Below are 20,283 nucleotides of genomic sequence, written 5' to 3'. Positions count from 1 at the left end.
CCTGCTGACATACCACAATACTATTATAGGTAATAAATACAAACTAAATTGGGACGTCATCATTTTTAGATGGAGTTAATGTTGAAAAAGATAAAATCTCAGGTACTTACGACTTTGCATACTGATTTTTTTTTTCCTCCTAAATTAGGCATCCATGTTTTTGATTGTTTTGTTTTTTAAGTTGGGATGTACAGTTCCATGACAGTCTCTGATGTAATCTTTTCTTACTATGTTTATAAAACATTTATTTTTAATGGTGTTGATTTTTAAATAGAGCTATTGCACAATACAAGAGGAAAAAGCTCTTAAGCAAGCACATACATTGAAATAAATACTTTCTCTCCACTGGAATTTACATCAGCATATGGTTTAAGTATCAGTGCCTATTTCACTTGACCTGTTATTTCTTTTAGTTGTGCAGGCTCATTTCAAAATACTTCTCATTGTGCTCAATCAGTCTATGATCAGATCTAAATTTGAAATGAAAACATGTTTAAATTTTTAACTAGAAATCTACAAAACCTAATCCTGAAGTTTCCATCAGTGTCTTTTCTTTCACTTCCCCAAAATTATACCATTAAAGCTATAACAAAACTGAGGGTGTTGGCTATAATAGCAAAATGGTTGTTAGAGTTTGCACTGTTATATTATGAAATATTATATTATGTATTTGAAATTTTCCCAAATTTACAACTTTTGTTCCCTTTAGTTAAATACTTTTTAAACAGCTTTTAGGTTTTAGCAATCTTTGTTACTCAGACAGCAATATTGAATGAAAATACCTCAATAATGTATTGTGGAGCCGTAAGGGCTAAATTATAATATGTTGACACTAGATCAGTTCAAGTTTTCATAGCATTTTAAATCTTTTGTTGCTCAGTAACCTTTTTTTTCTGATGAACACTTTCTGCTTATGACTAATCTGCTCCTGTAAACTCAATTTGCTTTGCATCAGTATCAATAAGCTTTTATGCTTCTAGTGTGTAGCTTCTCTTCTGGTTTTTCACTATCTTGAAGTTTTTAAACAAATGGTTCTCAAGCATTAGTCAGTAGTACCTTCCAAGAGGTGCATCAGGTGGTACAACAACACTATGCCCATTGTAGATCCCTCTGTGGTAGGCTTTTTCTGCTTGGAACCTTTGTGGGACACTCAGTAAACCTTAGAAGATGCAGGTCTTGTTTCCAAGTACTGAGGGAATTAGGCTATGATTCAGAGAAAGCTGTGGTGTGTACTCTTTATCCACAGCCCTGATTAATGCCTCTAATTCTGTTTGGAGATCAGATGAAGAGAAAGCCCCTTCCACATAAACTCTCTTGAAGCTTCAGCCTAATGGGGAACATGCAGTCAGGCATCTAAGCCTTATCCATTTAATCAGACTCTCGGTTTTGACTAGGCAACAATGACTTTCTGGGGAAGAGGAGAGCTCTGGAAGTCGCATTTATAGGTCTGTCTTACTTCAGATCCTCTGGGGCAATCTTTCACTATCTGCTACTTACAACTTTCTCAGGACTACTGGATATGAGAAGGCATTGTTCTGAGATGAAAGCCATCCTTTACCCTGGGACCAGGCAAGAGTTTTTATTGTGGAGCAGGTCTTCATATAAAAAGTGTGTAAAGTCCTAGGTACATCTAGGAAGAATTTACATGACCATGACATTCTCTCAGGTCAAATCTCAAGGAAGAGCATACCACTTGCTTCTTCTATGAGGGTACTAGGAAGTCTTGAAAAAAGTTCACTATAGAGATTGCTCTTTCCAAGGTTATGTACTTTATCATCATCCAGAGCCTTGTTATGAGATTGAGAAATCTAACTCCTTCCTGTATGTGAATACTGTGGATCAGAAGCTGATGGGAAAACAAGCTGCACAGATCTAAACAGGCAATAAAATTGTTGTATCAGACAGTATTGGGGAAGGTGACATTGGAAGCAGATTTGTTGAAGAAGTTATAATGGAATGGGTAGCATGTCACCTGACATCCTTTATAGCTACCTAGTTGGTCATAAAACTTGATATCCAGACAGACTAGCTTATAAGAAGATCCATTTCCCCAGAACAATACAAGTTGCCCCAGGAAGTGTTTCAGATCTTGTTCTATTTTTGGTGGTTGTGAACAGACTCAAGTTTTGTAGCTGTTACAAGTAGGGGAGAAGAAGGAATCACTGATACCATGGGTAAATGAGGAAACTCAGATCAGATGTGACATGTTTGATTGCTCTAGGGATATCCCTCTTGTTCACAATGTTTAGACTTACTAATTGAATCAGTCTCAAATTTCTTCCTTTGGCTCAGGATCCAGTGTTCCACAGCTTGCAAGAAGCACTGTTTACAAATTTTGAATTCTCCTTTCAAGATGGTCAGAGTGTATCAGACCAATGGCCACCAACCTAAAGTTAAGACAAAAAGAACCTACCATCACTTGGGGAAAATTATCTTTCTGGTTCAGAAATAAAGAGTAAGAGAACCTCTTGACCTTCTCTCTCTGCAAGAGAAGGTTGAGAGGCGACCTTGTGGCTGCCTATAAGTTCATCATGGGGGCACAGAAGGGAATTGGTGAGTATTTATTCACCAAGGCACCCCCGGGGGTTACAAGAAATAATGGCCACAAGCTAGCAGAGAGCAGATTTAGATTGGACATTAGGAAGAACTTCTTCACAGTTCGAGTGGCCAGGGTCTGGAACGGGCTCCCAAGGGAGGTGGTGCTCTCCCCTACCCTGGGGGTCTTCAAGAGGAGGTTAGACGAGTATCTAGCTGGGCTCCACTCGTGCCTGCTTATGCAGGGGGTCGGACTTGATGATCTATTGAGGTCCCTTCCGACCCTAACATCTGTGAATCTATGAGTAAGATACAGATTTCTGCCGCTTCATCTGGTCCCAGAATTTCCCCAGTGAGAGTTGTAAAAAAAGGAAACTGTAACCCACTGTATACTGCAGGGAGCCTTCAGGGGTCCCCTTGACAGGCTTTCCTGGTGGTGGTTCTTTATGTACTTACTGGCTTTGTGAAGTCAGCCAGAATCACCTCACTTAGACTGTCAGGAGCCTCAATTAAATTTTGCATAGACTCTGTTCTCCATTGCCTTCAAGTCTAAAGATTTAATTTTTCTTTCTGGCTATTAACCAGGCATTGTTCGTAAGTATCACTAACACCATGAAAGTGGGAGGATTCAGCTGCTTCATCCTATAGCTGCTTAAAACCTTCACATTAAGGTATTTTCAAGTTAGACCCAGTTTCATCACAGAGGTTTCCCTCTCTCCTTTTGTCATTCTTCTCTAAAGTGTGTTTGTGGCATCCCTCAAATGCGGAGCTGTTGAAACCCAAGTTTCAAAAGTCCCAAGTCAAAGGACAAGGCTTCTCATTGAATCACAGTGAAATAAATGTCTGTATGTTTGTATTGTGTACAAAAAAAGAAGATTGCTTCAGCGGGTAAAATCTGCAGCAGTGATCTAGTGCTTGGTCTGTACGTTCCCATGGCAGCATAGAACTGTCAGTGCTTTAGTGGAAGTGGTTTTCCCTTCTCATTTAGCCTTAGTGAGGTCTATTACTGTTCTGGATATTGGTCAGAAGGCAGAGCAGGGTGGCACCTTAGAGATTAATTGATTCAGAGAGGCATAAGCTTTTGTAGGTGACAGCTTGCTTTGACAGATTCTGGATACTAGTGGCAGGGTTGGTGGTGGGGAAAGGTCATTTAAAGGGTATTCAAGTACAAGGTTCCATTGGCAAGTTCACTTTTTGTGAAAGGATACCCTGACTAAAGCCCAGTGGGCGTTTCTCATTGTATTCTGCATGTATTCTGTTTTCTTGGTGTATGAAGGTATAGAAGCCTTAGTAAAGCTCAAGTAGTGGAAGAAGGGCTGTGTTAGGCTTAGTATCATGCATATAATATTCAGTGGAGCCACCCAAACAGAGACCTAAAACAGCCAGCAGCATGTATAATAACCTAGTGCAAGATTGCTGGCCTTCCTTACAGAAATAACTTCTAAAGAGAAATCAGAATTCTTACTTCATTTGAAGGAGGAGCTAACTGTGTGGTGGATTGTAGTATTTGTATTCTGTCCATAATCTCAAATGCATAGCAAAAATATTATATAAATTAGCAGTGTTGTGTGTTCAATAATAGACTCATAACAGAAAAGAACTTACTCAGATTTTGGTCATGTTAAAGTGCTGTTGTAGCTGTGATGGTTCAAAAATATGCAAGAGGCAAGGCTTTCTGAGTGATAGCTTTTATTGGACCAGCTGCATGGTTGGGATTAAACAAGCTTTTCGGTAGCAATTTCAATTTTTATTTTTAGCATTTGTGGGGGTGGTTTGTTCATTTAAAAAAGTCATAGTTATACTTGTATCAGACAGATAAGTTTATAGTAGAATGCTAAGAGAATTTAACTATAGCACAAGCAGGTAACAGTTTTAAGTCTCCTGTCTGCAGAGTCAACTGTTTGTTATATAAACAAATGCATCTACCAGAAATAAGTAAATCCTGTGGCAGTATAGGGCACAAAGAAATGCTTAATTAAAAAAAATGCACATATTGGCAGAGTATGAAGCTCTATCACATAGATGGTGTTAGAGGATGGGGGCAAAACCACACATGTTGCATTAAAAAATGAGTGAAAATCACATTTTTCCCTTAGAAAATAGGAATGTTATATAATAGTGGACTGACACTCCAAGTAAGGTGACAGGAAAATTGTCAGCACAAGTAAAAGATAACATGGGTAAAATAATGGAAAGGGAAACATTAGGGATGGGGAAAGCAGATGACAATTAGAGAAGTGATAGTGATGATGTGGAGAGAGAGGAAGATTAGAACAGGATGATGGGGGAGAGAGGAGCAAATTGTATTCGGTGGGGTAACACAACACAAGTGAATGGACTTGGGGAGAGGAAGGTAGAAAAGTAGGAGTCACATAGAATGACAGTGCAGCAATATTTGTAGTGTTATGGTGTTAGAGTTCAGTTCTGACTGGCCCATTGAACTTTTATTTTTATAGAAGTCTCATTGAAATGCCAGTGACCAAAACACAGAATATAGTATTTGAGTTTTCTCTGAGTTTTTAATGATCGCTTGGTGAAACTCAGTCTTTTAATATAACACCTTAATAATGACCTCCCTAATATTCAGCCAGAATCACTTTCTAACTGTGTGGAATATGTTAAAGATGTGATGACATGTTGATAAATTAATATAAAAACCATATAATGTCTTTGTTTAAGGTTTTGCATTCAAGTTTATAATAAATTGGGGAAACATATTCCTTTGAGATATCTATTGGACCTGGAAGGGAAAACTGTTGAAAGCCTTATGGAATATACAAGTGCATTATGGGATGGCATTGTACATAATATGAAGGTTGAAAGAAAAGCTCATATCTATTCCTTTCACTCTTATTTTCTTGCTATTAAGATTTTAAGTTTCATAGTTGTTAGGAGCTGGAAGGGACCTTACAGATCACCGGGTCCAGCCCCACTGCACTTGGACAGGAAAGACTGCTGGGATCAGATGACTCCAGCAAGATGGGCATCACGATGCTTTTTGAAGATCGCCAGGGTGGATGACTGTATCACCTCTGGGGTGAGCGTGTTCCAAAACCTTGGCAATTGACTTATAAAGAAGTTTTTCCTTATGTCTAGCCTGAAGCGATCCTCAATCAGCTTGTGCCCATTATTTCTTGTCCTCCCCTGGAGGGCTGTGGTGAACAGATGTTCCCCCAGGCCCTGATGTATGCCCTTGATATACTTATAGGCTGCCACCAAGTCCCCTCTGAGTCCTCTCTTCTCCAGGCTGAACAGTTCCAAGTCTTTCAGCCTCTTCTCATATGACCTGGTCTCTAGGCCTCTAATCATGCGTGTGGCCCTCCTTTGGACTCTCTCAAGCTTCCCCACATCCTTCCTGAAGTGCGGCGCCCAGAACTGGACACAGTACTCCAGTTGCGGTCTCACCCAGGCCGAGTAGAGAAGAAATTGATAGCATCTCCCCTATTGCAGTGTTAACTGCCACTAGACATTTTTTGTTTAGTAATTAATGCTGCAGAAAGATTTGATTGATAAAACAGCCCTGACAATAGAAATATGTAGGTTAAGATATACAGTAGAAGGAAAGAAAAATGTGAAGGAAAAGAAAAGGAATGGAGACATGCAAGACAACATACTAAATATTTCATTCCTGAATATTTTTGTTGTTATTATTTCTGCACACAACACAAGATGCTGGCAAACTATTGAAGCTAAACTTATAAACTGCTGAGAGCTCATTTGCATCCCTGCTTTGTCTCCCAACCTGTTTCCTCCTTCCTTTCAGCATCAGAATTTTCTTGTCCTTATTTACAGCATCCTTCTATTCCTCATCTTAATCCTGCAGCACAGTCAGTGTGAGCCACATTAAACCCCTACACCCCCAAGTGTGCTTGCCTAATGGTTCCTAATTCTTAAATCCACCCTCCATTTGTAGGGCTTTGAATGTAAAGACAAGCTTTAACTTGATGTGGGAGGATAGAGGAAGGTGATCATCTGTCCTTTTGAGTTCTTCACTCATTTCTCTATGAGAACATGCACAGTTATTGCCTGAGCCCTCCAGGAAGCGCATGCTTCATACTGCAGTATTAACAAAAACTATATTGGTTCCTCTAGGAATCTGTCTGTTTATGATGCAAAGCCACAGAGCATAGAAATTCAGGCAAAATATGTCATCTCTATCAATAAAACAGGTAAAGCCAAAGCCCTCACTGGTGAGGATGGAAGGGGGGATAATTGGCCAAAGTGCTGCCTGTCTAGGACAGGGGTGGGCAATTATTTGGGTTTGTGGGCCACTTGGGGAGTTCTGATGAGCCATTGCGGGCTGGGTCAGCACCGCCCCCCCCAACCCACTTGCCCACACAGCAGCTCACCAAAACTCCCTAAGACAAGTGATCTCATCACATCCACCTGGCCACGTGAGTCCTGACTGGTCTTCATGGAGACTCTGGGATCGTGAGGCAGTGACAGCATGGGGCTGGGGCTGGGGCCTAAGACAGAGCCGCAATCTGCTCCCCACATGCCTTTGCCCGCAGAACCAGCACCTGTTGCCAGAAGCATGCGAGCAGCAGATTGTGGCTGTGCTCCACACTCAGCCCAAATGGGGCCAAGGCTGAGATCCAGGGGAGTGGCATCTGGGAGCAGGATGGGAAGGCGGGGCTGGGGCTGAGATCACAGGGCAGTGACAGGGCCCTGCAATCCCAGCCCTGGTCCCATGCACCTGCCTGTCCTGCTCCCAGATGCGGCTCCCCAAGATCTCAGCCCGGGCCCCATCCTGGCCAAGCACAGAGGCATCATCTGCTACCTGCACCCCCCTGCAACAGGTGCTGGTTCTGCAGGCAGCGGCATGCAGGTATCGGATCGTAGCTCTGCCCAAGGCCCCAGCTCCAGCCCCATGCTGTCACTACCCTGCTATCCCAGGGTCTCCATGGAAACTGGCCATGACCCACACAGCCAGGGCACATGGGCAGCTGGAGAGGATAGGGCCATGGGAGGGTGGGGAGCTACATCTGGGGCCGGGTCCAGGATCTTGGGGCAGTGTCAGCATGGGGTTGGGGCCAAGGCAGAGCCATGATCTGCTCCCTGTATGCCCCCAACCACGAAACCCATGGCCATTGCAGGGATGTGTGGGAAGTGGGGAGCAAATCACAGCTCTGCCCCAGTCCTGCACCATCACTGTCCCAAGATTCGGGCCTATGACCCCAGCCTCACTTCCCCATTCCACTCCCGAACATTGCTCCCACCCTCATGTGGTCCCATCCCATCCCATCCACCCGGCCATGCGCTCTGCCCACGCGGGTCCTGCGTCCAGCGGTGGGTGTGAGGCAAACTTACTGGGGTGCCCAAGCAGCAGGGTCGGGTCTGACAGTGGCCGCTGCTGGAAGTAGACACTGCCGTTGGGGCTGCTGGAAGCAAGTCCAGCTGCCACACTGCCCTATCCCTCCTTCACACCTGGGGCCAGCGGGATCAACTGCATGCATCATGACCTGGGCTGCCCCCTGCACCTGGGCTGGGAGGGACTGAGGGACCCATCATGGGCTGGACAAAATCCTTCAGCTGACCATATTTTGCCCACCCCTAGTCTAGGAGTTGGAAGGTCCATGTTCAGAGGTTGCAATTAAGCTACTTGGTTAATTTTTGGAATATGCACTTTCAGAACTCTCTTTTTACTAGAATTACATACTTTAAAGCAGAGATGTCCAAATTGCACCTGTTCAGCAAGGTGTTTTCATATGTTAGCTTTAAATCAAAACCCAGTTCAAACTTCAGCAAAGTTTTCCTATTCCTCATTAGAAACTTATACACTTTGGCTGAAGTTTTAAAAACTTAGCTATTTAAGTGAATAAAAATTTAGGAAGATAATATTTACTGGGGGAATATTATAAGTATGACTCCCCAGTATACACACACATTAGAGGCTGAACAGGGTAGTCCACAGACAGTGCAAAAAGCTTCCATTTAGGCTAAGATGAGGTGTAGCAAGATCCTGTGTGAATGGAAAACTATTCAGAAAATAGCATGAGGGGGTGAAATACTCTAAGTACCGCAGTTGTGGCCAACAGAAGCCAAACTTTTTATATCTGTAGCTTGGTACTGTTCACTTTTTTGATAAAGAAATTATCTAATCTCTTGGAAAGGAATATAAATTTACTTAAATAAGCAGCAAAATAGTTAATATGCCCAATTCATTAAATTGTAAATATACCAACTGGGCATGACTTTCCTTCGATGTAAACTTTAGTTTTGCCTTAATAGCATGGATTGTTTGTTCGTATGCTCCAACACGTGTGGTTTCTGGTATGAAGAAACAGTTTGTCATTTTCAAGGATACTTTATACTTGCTGTAACACATAACTGGCATTGACTAAAGGAAAAAATTCTCAAAGATGGAAAGAGATGTTCAAACATCTTCATTGAAAAGCTGTTTATTTTGTATTTCAGTGTTCAGCGTAGATACTTATTGTGGCAAAGTCATCATCATACAGTCTTTTTAAGGCTTTAAAACATATTTTACTTTTAAATTTTGATTTAACCATATGTGATTGGCACCACATGAACAAGAGGAAATATTTAAATGCAGCCAAATGGTATTCATTCAAACAAGATGTAACCAGTTTATTCAGAGATGAGTGTCTTGTGGATTGAAGGCCACATTCTGCCAACAAAAAAATTTAAACAGAATAAAAGAATGAATTCATTGTACGTACCAATTTTGAGAGCCAAACATTTAGAAGAAATGTATAGTAGGACTTTACAGCTTCTTACAATAAGACCGTTCACGTTTGATCACCTATCCACTCATAGCATCTATGTATAGTATGTTTGATACATTAATGCCCCATGTACATACAATTATATCAAAAAACAAAGTATTGCAATATTACTCTTAGGTTTTGCCTGCATCTGTTACTAGAGTCAATCTTAAGATCCCCCCCCTAAAATCCATAAGGACCAGCCATCTATGGTGTAAAGCCCTGTGTGTGGCCTCTGGCAATAGTCCAGGCTAACCTTGGAACTTCTGTTGAACTTTAAGGTTTCAAGTTGACTCTTCCTCATTTGAGCTGTAGTTTTTCCTTTTCTGTAGTGTGCTTTGAAGTGTCCCCTGTTGTGCAGACCTTAGTCCAAGTGTGCTAGCAACAATGTCACTATTACCTGTTCCTCAATTTGTAAAGAGATTCTCACACTCTGCTTTCTGTCTTTGCCATATGCGAGAAGAGAGAGGTAGTCTACAGGCTAATCTCTAGAAGGCGTCTGCTTTCTAAGTAGGTAGCACAATGTGGATGCCTTTTGGATGTGCTGAAAATTATGATATAGATGGAGAAGAATAGCTCATGTGGGCTGATCGAGGGTGACTTCCTTATTGACCCCATGTATCAGTATAGACATACCTGTTTTGTTAACTTAGCATTTTTGTTCATGGATCACTTGTCATTTGTAGTGTCTTCCATCTGAAGATCCCATAATGTTTTACAAATATTTGTTTCCCGAGACCATGAAATGGATAAGGAAATTTACACAGAGTTCAAATTTCTCAACATCATATAAAGCAACAGTGGAAAAGTGAAACTAGATTCTAAATATCTCTGCACTGAATCCCAGGCATTAACCATGAGGCAGTCCTTCACTTTCAAAATAATCCTGGTAGAGATATTCAAATTGAACAGAATATAGTGAAATCAAATTTGATCACCTTAGATTTACTTTTAATTAAAAATCCCTTTGATTCACAACCCCTTTTCTCTCCACTGTCTCCCCCAATCGCCCATGCACACAATCAACACCTCAAAATGAGCATTATGAAACAGTTCAAACCCAAATTGTAAATGCTTGGCTGTTTGCATCTACCGAATCAAGAACATTCTGTTCACATTTGGGCATGATTGCTGTAAATCCAGATTCTTGTTCATTATGGTTCCTTACTTGCTTACTGGAACCAAGTGGAGCTTGAGCAATAGAGTAGCATTTACTTATATTCAGGGGCTAGCACAAAACTGTTGGGTCTAATTATAGGCCTATGAGCCTTTGACAAAATTAATTTAACAAAAACATGATGGAGGAAGAACAAGAGTTAAATCTAACACAGGGCTGGACTGGCTACAGCCAAGGCTGGGAACTTTAACTGGGGTGTGCCAATGCTTCTGTTGGGAGCAAAGCCAGAGATTCCTGGCTAGGGGGTCTTGCCCCTCCACTTAGTGTTAGACTGATTGCCATATTTGGGGTCAGGAAGGAATTTTACCCCATGGTCAGATTGATATGGACTGTGGGGGTCTTTGCCTTCTTGCAGGGGGCATGGCCCTCTACCTTGGGACCTCTTGAGTATATATTGACAGCGTTTATAGAAACAGGACACTGGCTGGCTTGGTTCCCCTGATTTCCCTGTGTTAGGTTAGGGTGTTAGGTCTTTGTTGTGTCAGGGTTGATGGTAGTCTTATATAGAGTTTAGTTTGTGGTTTTATGGGGTGGTTTGAATCGGGATGATCCTGCTTTTAGGCAGGGGTTTGGAGTAGATGACCTGTGGAAGTCCCTTCGAGCCCTACTTCTTTATGACTCTATGGAGGCCAGAAGCAGTTGAGGTCTTTTATTTATTTATTTATTTATTTTAAGTGGCCCAAGGTTTTGAACCTTGTAAATGGTCCCATTCCCATGAGACCCCTACACAGTTATAAATACTTTTTAATTAAAAGATCTTTGTATCCCAAATACAGCATTTCTATACTGAATAATGTATAAAATCATGAACCCTCCCTTGCATTTCCATTATCTCTCTGAAGAATGTATTTTTCCTTGTCTTTTTTTTTCCTCCCTCTCTCTAGGGCTTCCTCTTCTATCATCTCTGTCATTCTTTTTTCTTAATTGTTCCTTGCTTTCCATTGCATTCTTAGTCTCTTAGTTCATTACTGGGAGCTACCTGTTTCCATTCCATAATATCTTATTGGCATGGCAAACTATACCAGTCTGGTCTGTCTTTACCTTTGGTACCATACACATGTAAATATTTGCTGTCCCTGTGTACTTATTTCATATACACAGAGCTGCTAGTAGTAGCTTCATGCTGTAAGGGTGGACCTGATGATCTTGCGAGGTCACTTTCAGCCCCTTACAATCTATGAATCTTTGAAGGATGAAGTTACACAATATGCTTAGATCAAACTAAGGACACACAAATGTGAGTGTCCACACATTAAAACTAATTAACTCATGCTAAGTGCCCTCGGAGTATATCAAAGTTGCATCTCTTCAGACAAAGGTTAACTCTGGGCCATGCTCGTGCTCATGTTATGGTAACTAAGCATGTTAGGGTAACTTCAGTCTGCGGCATAAAAATGAAATGAGCAGTTTGCAGTCTTCTAGCATCCCAGGGTGCACTGTTCCCAATCCCTCCTCCATCTCTGTAACAAAACAGGGATAGAGCTCAGGTGGCTTGGCTTCTAGCTATGCTTCTGTTCACCAGCCCTCCAGTGGCAAGTCAGAGCAGTACAGGCAGTAAATGGTATTAAGTAGGGCTGTGCGAAATTTCACCAGCAGTTTCGTTTCGAGGCTGTTTCGACTTGTTTCAAGCTTGAAACAGCAAAATTGAAACGAAACAGTGAGCTTTGAAACAGGCTCAAAACGAAACAAGGCAAGTTGAAATGTTTCTAAGCTCAAGCTGGGCTTGCCTGCAGGGAAACAGAAACTAAAGTAAGGAGGGGAGGGGGGAAAGAAGTGCTGTCATTATTGACTGTGTAGCTGGCCAGTAACTGTCATCCTTTCCTGAGGTCCCTTCCAATCCCAGTGCTCTGGGGGAGGGATGGAAAAACTGCATAAAAGGCAGCATTGTTTGAACTGCCCTGCTTTCTGCCTTGGTGTCAGCTGAATGAGGGCACACCTTAACATGCATACAGTGTCACCCACCCATGTCAGGGCCCCAGAACCCAGACTCCCCCTACACCTATCTCCTTGACAGCTGGCAGGCTTTGTGGCCGCAGCAGGGCCTAGCAGGTCTGCAGTTTTTCACCCCTCTGTGCCCCAAGACAAACACAGGCCCACAAGCATCCATGGCACGAGTTTTGCCTTTCAGCAGCTAGGGGTGCAGGCCCTGGAACCCAGAAACCCCTGCACTTATCTCCTTGAAAGCTGGCAGGCTTCATGGCCTCAACAGGGGCTAGCAAGCCCACAGCTTTCACCCTCCTGCACCTTAACACACAGTGTTACCCACATCACGAGATCTGCTTGTCTGCAGCTTGAGGTGCAGTTTCCCCCAAACCCTGCACCTATCTCCTTGAAACTTGGCAGGCTTCGTTGCCTTAGCAGGGGCTAGCAAACCTGCAGTTTTGACCGTGCTGTGGCTTAACATATACACGTGACATGGGTTTTTTGCTTTCAAGACTTTGAGGTGCAATTTCCCTGAAACCCCTGCACCTATCTCCTAGAAACTTGGCAGGCTTCTTGCCCTCAGAAGGGGCGCCATTTCTGCAAGTTTCATCCAAATCAGGGCAAAAATGACAAAGTTGTAGGCTGTTTCAAGCTTCCCCATTATAGCCTATGGGTGAAACGTCAAAACAGCATCAAAACAACTAAACTGTTTCGACGAAATGAAATGGAAAAGCAGTTTCAAATTGAAATGAAATTCGAAATGAAACACTGTTCCATCAAAACGTCGAAATGCAACAGTGCTGTTTTGCACAGCCCTAGTATTAAGCCTTAATGTGCGACTGCTCACAGTACATTCTAACTTTAACATTGTTTAACATTCCACAGATTTAGCTGGGTGAAACGTCAAAACAGCATCAAAACAACTAAACTGTTTCGACGAAATGAAATGGAAAAGCAGTTTCAAATTGAAATGAAATTCGAAATGAAACACTGTTCCATCAAAACGTCGAAATGCAACAGTGCTGTTTTGCACAGCCCTAGTATTAAGCCTTAATTTGCGACTGCTCACAGTACATTCTAACTTTAACATTGTTTAACATTCCACAGATTTAGCATGATCTAAGTGTAATGTGTAACTTCACCCTTTGTGACCTGGTAACTGACCTCCAACTTTGGTAGGGGTTGGTGATTATCATGTTAACTAACTGGCATTTAGCTAATAACCAGTTTTAGCACTGTTAGGTGAGTGCTGTGTCACTGCACCAAGAGCTGTCAGGACCTAGTGGTTTCCTGAATACCTTTATTCACCATAGACTAAGTAGTTAAGGAAACCAAGGTGGAACACAGTAGCCAAAAGGGGAAGAGAGGCAGTAATGGTAGTAAGGGAACCAGAATTGGAAGCTGCTTCAGGTACCTCAGCACAACACTTGGCAGTTAGTACGATGCCATATTGTTTCTGCTCTTCCTACTTAGTGACACCACATAATGCCTTAGAAAAGTCAGATATCCTTAGATTATTACAAGGATGATTGAAACCATCTCCTTAACTTCAGAAGTCCAGTTTCTTGGGACAAAAACATGGAGTCCATTCATCTCTTCCCATTTGATTTCTAGACAATGGACGTACAGTGCTTCCATATCACCCTGCTAGTTTCTGAACTGGGAAATGTATTGTGTGTGTGTGTATATAATATATATGTATATATATAGTTTGTCATCCCATATTATTTTGCATATATTGAGTTAATTGTCAGAATACCAGATTTCATTCGGAAATAAGGGTCTTTGGACAGGGCATCTGTAGCATCTTCACACAATATGGAACAGGAGTGTCTTTTGGTCTCTCCAAAAATGTGTGATTACAGACATCTGTGGCTTTGTCTCCTGCAAAAAGAGGTAGAATAAAAACTTACGAACTTGTACAACAGGAGATATGGGGATAACGATCTTTCTATCAAGTGAAATAATGCAAGGATCAGTCTTGCAACCTTCACCTCAACTTGTTAGCAAGGAGAGAAGGAATAGTACTTCCCAAGAAACTGACCTAGCATTGCAGGTCTAGCCTCAAGAGGACTTGTCATTTTCAGAATCACAGGGCTAGGCTGACTGCCAAGAAAGTCAGAAACATCCCAAGGCTTTACCTCAGTCAAAAAAGTCCTCCAGGTTTTTAGAAGACTTCAGATTGAGTGAATCAGCTAGCATCCTCTTCACAACCTCTTAATGCCACATGGTCACCTTCTGTATAAACAAGTAGAACTTGTAAATAGGCTTTCTAGGTGCCCTAGAAAGGGCCATATCTGGATATCATGCTACAATATTCTCTCTCCCCTACCAAAGAGCATTTGTGTCTATCCAACCAGATGACAGGTGAAAGGTGCATTTTGGTACTTGGTTAGACAGAGTTGTGAACCATCCTATATCTCTGAGTCCTGAGATACAAACTAATGAAAAAGGGGTTAAAAATACCATCTCAAGAATCAACCTTATACCTTCCAAAGAAAAGCATGGGCTTTGCACCATGGACTCCGTAGACACTCATGTGGAGCTGGGAATACATTTAGCATATCCTATCTTTGAGAACAGCATGTCCAATTTAGCATATTGACTTGCTGGGATCACCCTTCCCTTTTTCCCCGGAGTTGGATATATGTACTCTTCTCTTTATACAAATGTATTTAACATCTTACACTATTATTAGGGCCTTGTTACATGTTATACTTAGGCCATGCTAAAGGCCCTTAAAATGTGAGTGTCAGTGCAGTAAAGCAGGAAAACTCATGCCAAGTGATCTCTATGTGTCTCACAGTTATGCTACTTCAGGTGAGTACCACCTTTGGGTCATGCTACTCAGCTTGTATTGCAGTAATGTTAGTTGGCTTCACAGGAGAGAAAACAAGCAATTTGGAGGCCTCCAGCACCCCAGACTGCACCACTCCCAGGCTCCCCACTCCTATTCTGTGGATCATCTACCCACCTACCCAAGCTCTACAGTCTGGGGGCTGGTACTGCCAGGGGACTGCCCCCTACACAGTACAGCAGCCCTAAACCAACCAGGCCCCTGGCAGCTCCCTGTTTGGGCTTCCTTTAGGAGTGCAGTGCCACAGCCACTGGGAGGGGGCTTTGTGCAGCAGGAGCGTAGAGCCATCAGAAAGAAGAGGGAAGCATGTTCTGTGCTCTCATTGCACAAAACTCCCTTCCAGTGGCTGCAGCTCTATGCTCCTAGGGGAAGTTGAAGCATGGAGCTGCCAGAAAGAAAAGCTGCCATACAGACCCCACAACCTCCCCCTTTCTGGCTACTCTGTACACCAGCTTCCCCTATGAGCATAGAGCCACAGAGTCTCTGCAGCACATCTCTCTCCCATCCCCTCACCCAAGGACAAGAATGCACAGGGCTGCAGAGGAAGCCACATCCCCCATTAAGCCACCTGGCCAGCAGAGATCTGGCATGGCTTGGCGGAAATATGCCCAGGCAGCGTGGGAAAATTTCAGTTAACCATGGTTAATTGAACTTTCCCATGGCTTTTGCCTAGCTCTGGAGAAAGATGGGTACCCGATCCCTGATACAGGGGGGCTAGACCAGGTCATTGGAACCACCTGGCGTGGGGCCAGCTGGCTGGGATTGAGGGCTTCCTGCAGCACAGTACTCTTCCCCTTCTCCCCCAGCCCACCCAGAGCAGGAATACAACCCAGGCATCCTGGCTGTTAGCCACACCCCTGCTTGCTAGCCCTCCAGCACCAAATCAGATCTGTGCATAACATTCCATAATTTTATCACGTGCAAGTTATAACATGCAACAACCCCCTAATTAGAGAAGAAAAGCTTAGAGCTACCAGTTCTGCTAGGGAGTTGTTCTAGTTTACTGTTGGCAAACTATGTCTGTAGTACATATTACATTACAGTTGTATGTTTGGACTCCTAGACATATAAATTGTTGTGATAGGATAGTGTCAGAATAAACATTAAAGGATAAATAATTTACTTTTTCCAGGCACTTCATGTAGTTATAAATATAGACACTTAAATAGCTCCTAGAACTGAGTTGCAGCAGCAGCTCCAAAGTGTGGAAAACTACATGAAGATTGGTAGAAGTCCTGGTCTAAGATTAAATCAGTCGCATCGTCATGTGAAGATTTAGCAGCATTACATGCATCTAAATTTAATTCCAGATAGATGTCCCTCACAACTGGATAAGGTTATAGGTCCCAACTGTTAAATCAATAGCAGAAGATGAAGAATACATGATGATGGAGTTCCTTTTTCCTTAAACTCTTCTTATACAAGCATAACTTAAACATTTAAAGGCCATCTAAATTTGAGTATCTCTGCAATATAATACTTACCTAAAAGCATTTAGAGTAGCTCAATATAGCTATTTTTTTCCTATTATAAAGTATTAAACAATAATACTCTGTTTTTTTGGCTGTTCTAAGATGAGGAAACGATTGAGTGTGGTAGGTGCATTTTTATTTCTTCTCAGATTTAACTTTTCATTTTTCAGCTATGTTTTCAGCCATCTAATCATTTCCTTTCCTATTTTTTTCTTTGTGCTTCTCAGAGGAAATTGAAGGTACATGTACAAAAGTTTCCCTGCATAGCGCAGTAATTTTATTTAGAGAACATGTGTTTAGAATTACATTGAATGTAGTTCAAAGTTTATAAGAGATGTTATATACACAAAGCTTCCATATTACCACCAATAATATTGAATCATATTAAAAAATGTTTAAAAAATATCCCTCAAGCTAATCTTAGATGTCTTACATAGCGGTCAATAATTTGACCTACAGCTATAAATGGTTTTACATTTCTTTTAAGTGCTGGGAAATAAAGGTACGTGCAAAAAAGAGGAGCAGTGCCATACGTAAAATAGCCTTGGTAGAACTTACTGAGTGGGATGGATTTTATAGAATTGGCTTCTGACTTGATTACAGGGCCCTAAGAGGTCTGTTTTTTCTGTTCATACATTGTGGCAAAATACAGTAGCTCATTAATTGTTTTCAAATCCATTATAATTAATACTGAGGAGAGTATTTATTTGAAACATGGTAAAAAAATCCCCCCATATTATGTAAAATACTTCTTTTCTTTTGTGTGAAGACTAGGTTGCTACTTACAACATATGTTAAAGCAATAGCAGCTGATATCTTATAGGGTTTTTTTCCTACCTAAAAGGATTTTTGTTTATAAAGGCATTAGAAAATGTAGCTCATATTTTTGATCAAAGGGCCTCTGGCATGTAAAAATATAGCCATTTTATATAAAATGAAAGGGCACATTTTTGATCAAAAACCTTTCTGTCTAATCCAGTGAGCCAAAATTTAAAGCTGAAGTCTGATAATACAGTTTACCAGAGAGCTTGATTTACATTAAGTATTTTTGCGTTTTCTTAAATGGCATCATATTTTCTACTTTTTAAAGTGATGATAAAATGCAAGTAATATAAAGTTAGATACCCTTCTAAAATACTTTTTTCATTGCTGTCATGAAAAGGCACTGTGTAAAAAGGTAAGAATATTATAGTATGCATGCTGCAAAAGTCCAGAATACCTCCAGCAAAAATATAAAACAACTGAAATTGTTTTATGTTTTTATATCAATGGCTTTTTTATGCTGTGCTTTGTACGGGTGTCATTTACAGTAACTCTTCTGCGTTTGTGTCTGGGCTTCTAACTATTCTGCTTTATTTCTTGGCTTTTGTTCTGTACGCTTTTACACTTCGTCCAGAAGATGCTGAAAATGCTGGTCACTACAGTGGAACCTATTTAGGTGAGCAATTAGTTATGAAAGACAATTTCTTCCTTTCTTTCAGCTTCTTCCTGGAAATACTGTCTTGTTGTTTTGGGGGTATCAAAATGCAGTTGACATCCAGATCTCCTTGTGGTGCATGTTTAAGAGCATGAATGTTGAAATAAAAATGGCTCATTGGATTTGACATAAAGGATTTACATAGTTACTGTAATACTTGTTTATTATCATTGACATTCAGAAGCTATTAAAACACTGGGTTTTTTATAGTCAAGATAATATTATGCAACTACAAGATACTGTTACATGGTAAGATTACATGACTTAAATTTGGAGAGAAACTAAACAGACAAACTATAGTAAGAAATATTAGAAAAAAAGATCAATTCATCTACTGCATCATGAAAAAGGTGAGTGAAGGTTTAAAGAGACTCTTTCCAGGTTTGATTGAGCCATTCTCTTCTCTTACTTTTTTCATTACTCCTGTTTGTAAAGTCTAATTCATCAGGATAGGTTGGGATTTCAACACTAATATACAAGTGGTCTCTTCTTTCTTTTTACTTTCAAGTAAAATGAGGTGTAGCTAACTCCAGCAGATACATTTTATCCTAAAATAGAATAATATTTAACAGCCTTTAATTCCAGTTTCAAGCTTTCAAATTACAAACAATAGGAAAATTGAAGACAGAAGCTCTGAGAGATGCTTTTTAACTCCTGAACCTTAATATGAGGTTTTGAAGAACTAGTGGGCAGGACTTTTTATTCTTCTGAGGCCTCTTTGTGCCACTTGACAGATCCAGAAAGGAATTACCCCTCCCTCTCCACCCCCCCCACCCCTCCCGGGAGTAGGCTGACCGAGATAGATCTTATGCCAACCAGTTCTTCTCTTACCATTCATGTTCCCATACTAAGAGGAAAGAACTGGGAAGAATATGGAACTGAGCAATCTATTGCTCCTAAACCTCCATCTTATGCCTGTTATATAAACCATACTACAAAACAAGCTTCTAACAGCTTGATCCCTAGATTTTGCCATCCTCCAGGACTCAGACACCATTTTTAAATCCTTGTGTAGAAGATATGAGGAAAACTTACTGCTCCGTACAGAGTACCAGTTTTATGTCTGGTTTTATGAGGGACTAAACTACAGCTGGAAAACTATATTTTGCAGATGATTCCAAATGCGCTGTCACTCGATGACTTCCTTTTCAAAAGTTTTTGAAGTGGAAAGATTAAACCTCCAGCTATCCATGCTGTAATTTTAACTTCATTTTTTAGAAGACAACCATGATAATCCTGCATTCAGATCTTAGCTGGTAGTTGTCTTATTTTAGGGCAGGTGAATTAGAATAAAATCCACCTATTCTATATTGCTATTGACCTTGCAGTGAAATACTGTTTTTGTTGGTAAAATTATCAGATGGGGTCAGTTACACAGAGAGCAGATTTGTTGAATAAGAAAATACCATTGCTCTGGACATAGAAAGAAAGTCAAGATGCAGTGGCTGTTGCTTAAATGTGTCCCAACCAATGTGGTAGTGAAGGATAAAATTCCATCCCAGTTGCAGACAAGGCATATAGTACAATGTGCATAACGTCAAAAAACTAAATCTAGGATAATCTCATTTATGAGAAGCTGGGAGCTCTGAATCCACTTATGAGATGAGATTCAGGCTGTAGGGACTGGGTTTCTATAACTTCCCCCAGGTGCAATACCTAGCAATGGTAGCAATCCCACATAGTCGAGGATGATTAATTCCACAGGTCAAGTAAAGGGTGCAATACCCAATACCTTACTGAAGTCCCGTAAACCAACCCAAGTGATAGCACCTCCCCTCATTCCATACCTAGAGAGAGAGAGCAAGAGAAGTAGAAAAGAGGAAGACTCCTTCCAGAACACAGGGAAGGGGAACTCTTAAAGGGGCCCTTTTTCCTGCTAGTTTAGGCAAAGTTCCCCCGCGCACGCATGCCTTTCTGGGTGTGATGGTTGCCTTGTGGATAATGCAGTTATTCTTTTGACTGCAAAAGAGCTGTAAAGCTGTCCAGTTGTTTATACTCACATTTTCTTTGTTGCTGTCTTCATACCATCTTTTCCATTCTTATTTACTGTCTTTTCTCCTTATCTCTCTGTTCTTTTACTCGGCTTCCTGCCTATGTGTTCCTATCCACCCTAA

The 20,283-nt window shown here is 41.3% G+C and overlaps 1 protein-coding gene across 7 annotated transcripts in view; it reads left to right on the top strand.

The window, feature by feature from the left end:
- The window catches only part of MPP7 (membrane palmitoylated protein 7), a 236,338-nt gene that overhangs the window by 177,134 nt on the left and 38,921 nt on the right, over positions 1-20,283 (top strand). For 5 of the 7 annotated variants that reach the window (XM_025204421.1, XM_006023780.3, XM_025204418.1 and 2 more), the window contains one exon: positions 18,092-18,130. The exons of the other annotated variants lie outside the window; for them this stretch is intronic. In XM_025204421.1, the coding sequence (XP_025060206.1) occupies positions 18,092-18,130 (39 nt within the window). The remainder of the gene's footprint in view (positions 1-18,091; positions 18,131-20,283) is intronic. 7 annotated transcript variants of the gene reach the window in all.

Source organism: Alligator sinensis, unplaced genomic scaffold (genome assembly GCF_000455745.1).
Source record: "Alligator sinensis unplaced genomic scaffold, ASM45574v1 scaffold309_1, whole genome shotgun sequence".
NCBI lineage: Eukaryota > Metazoa > Chordata > Crocodylia > Alligatoridae > Alligator > Alligator sinensis.
The sequence above is the reverse complement of the archived record's forward strand: the minus strand, read 5'-3'. Positions and strand labels throughout refer to the sequence as shown.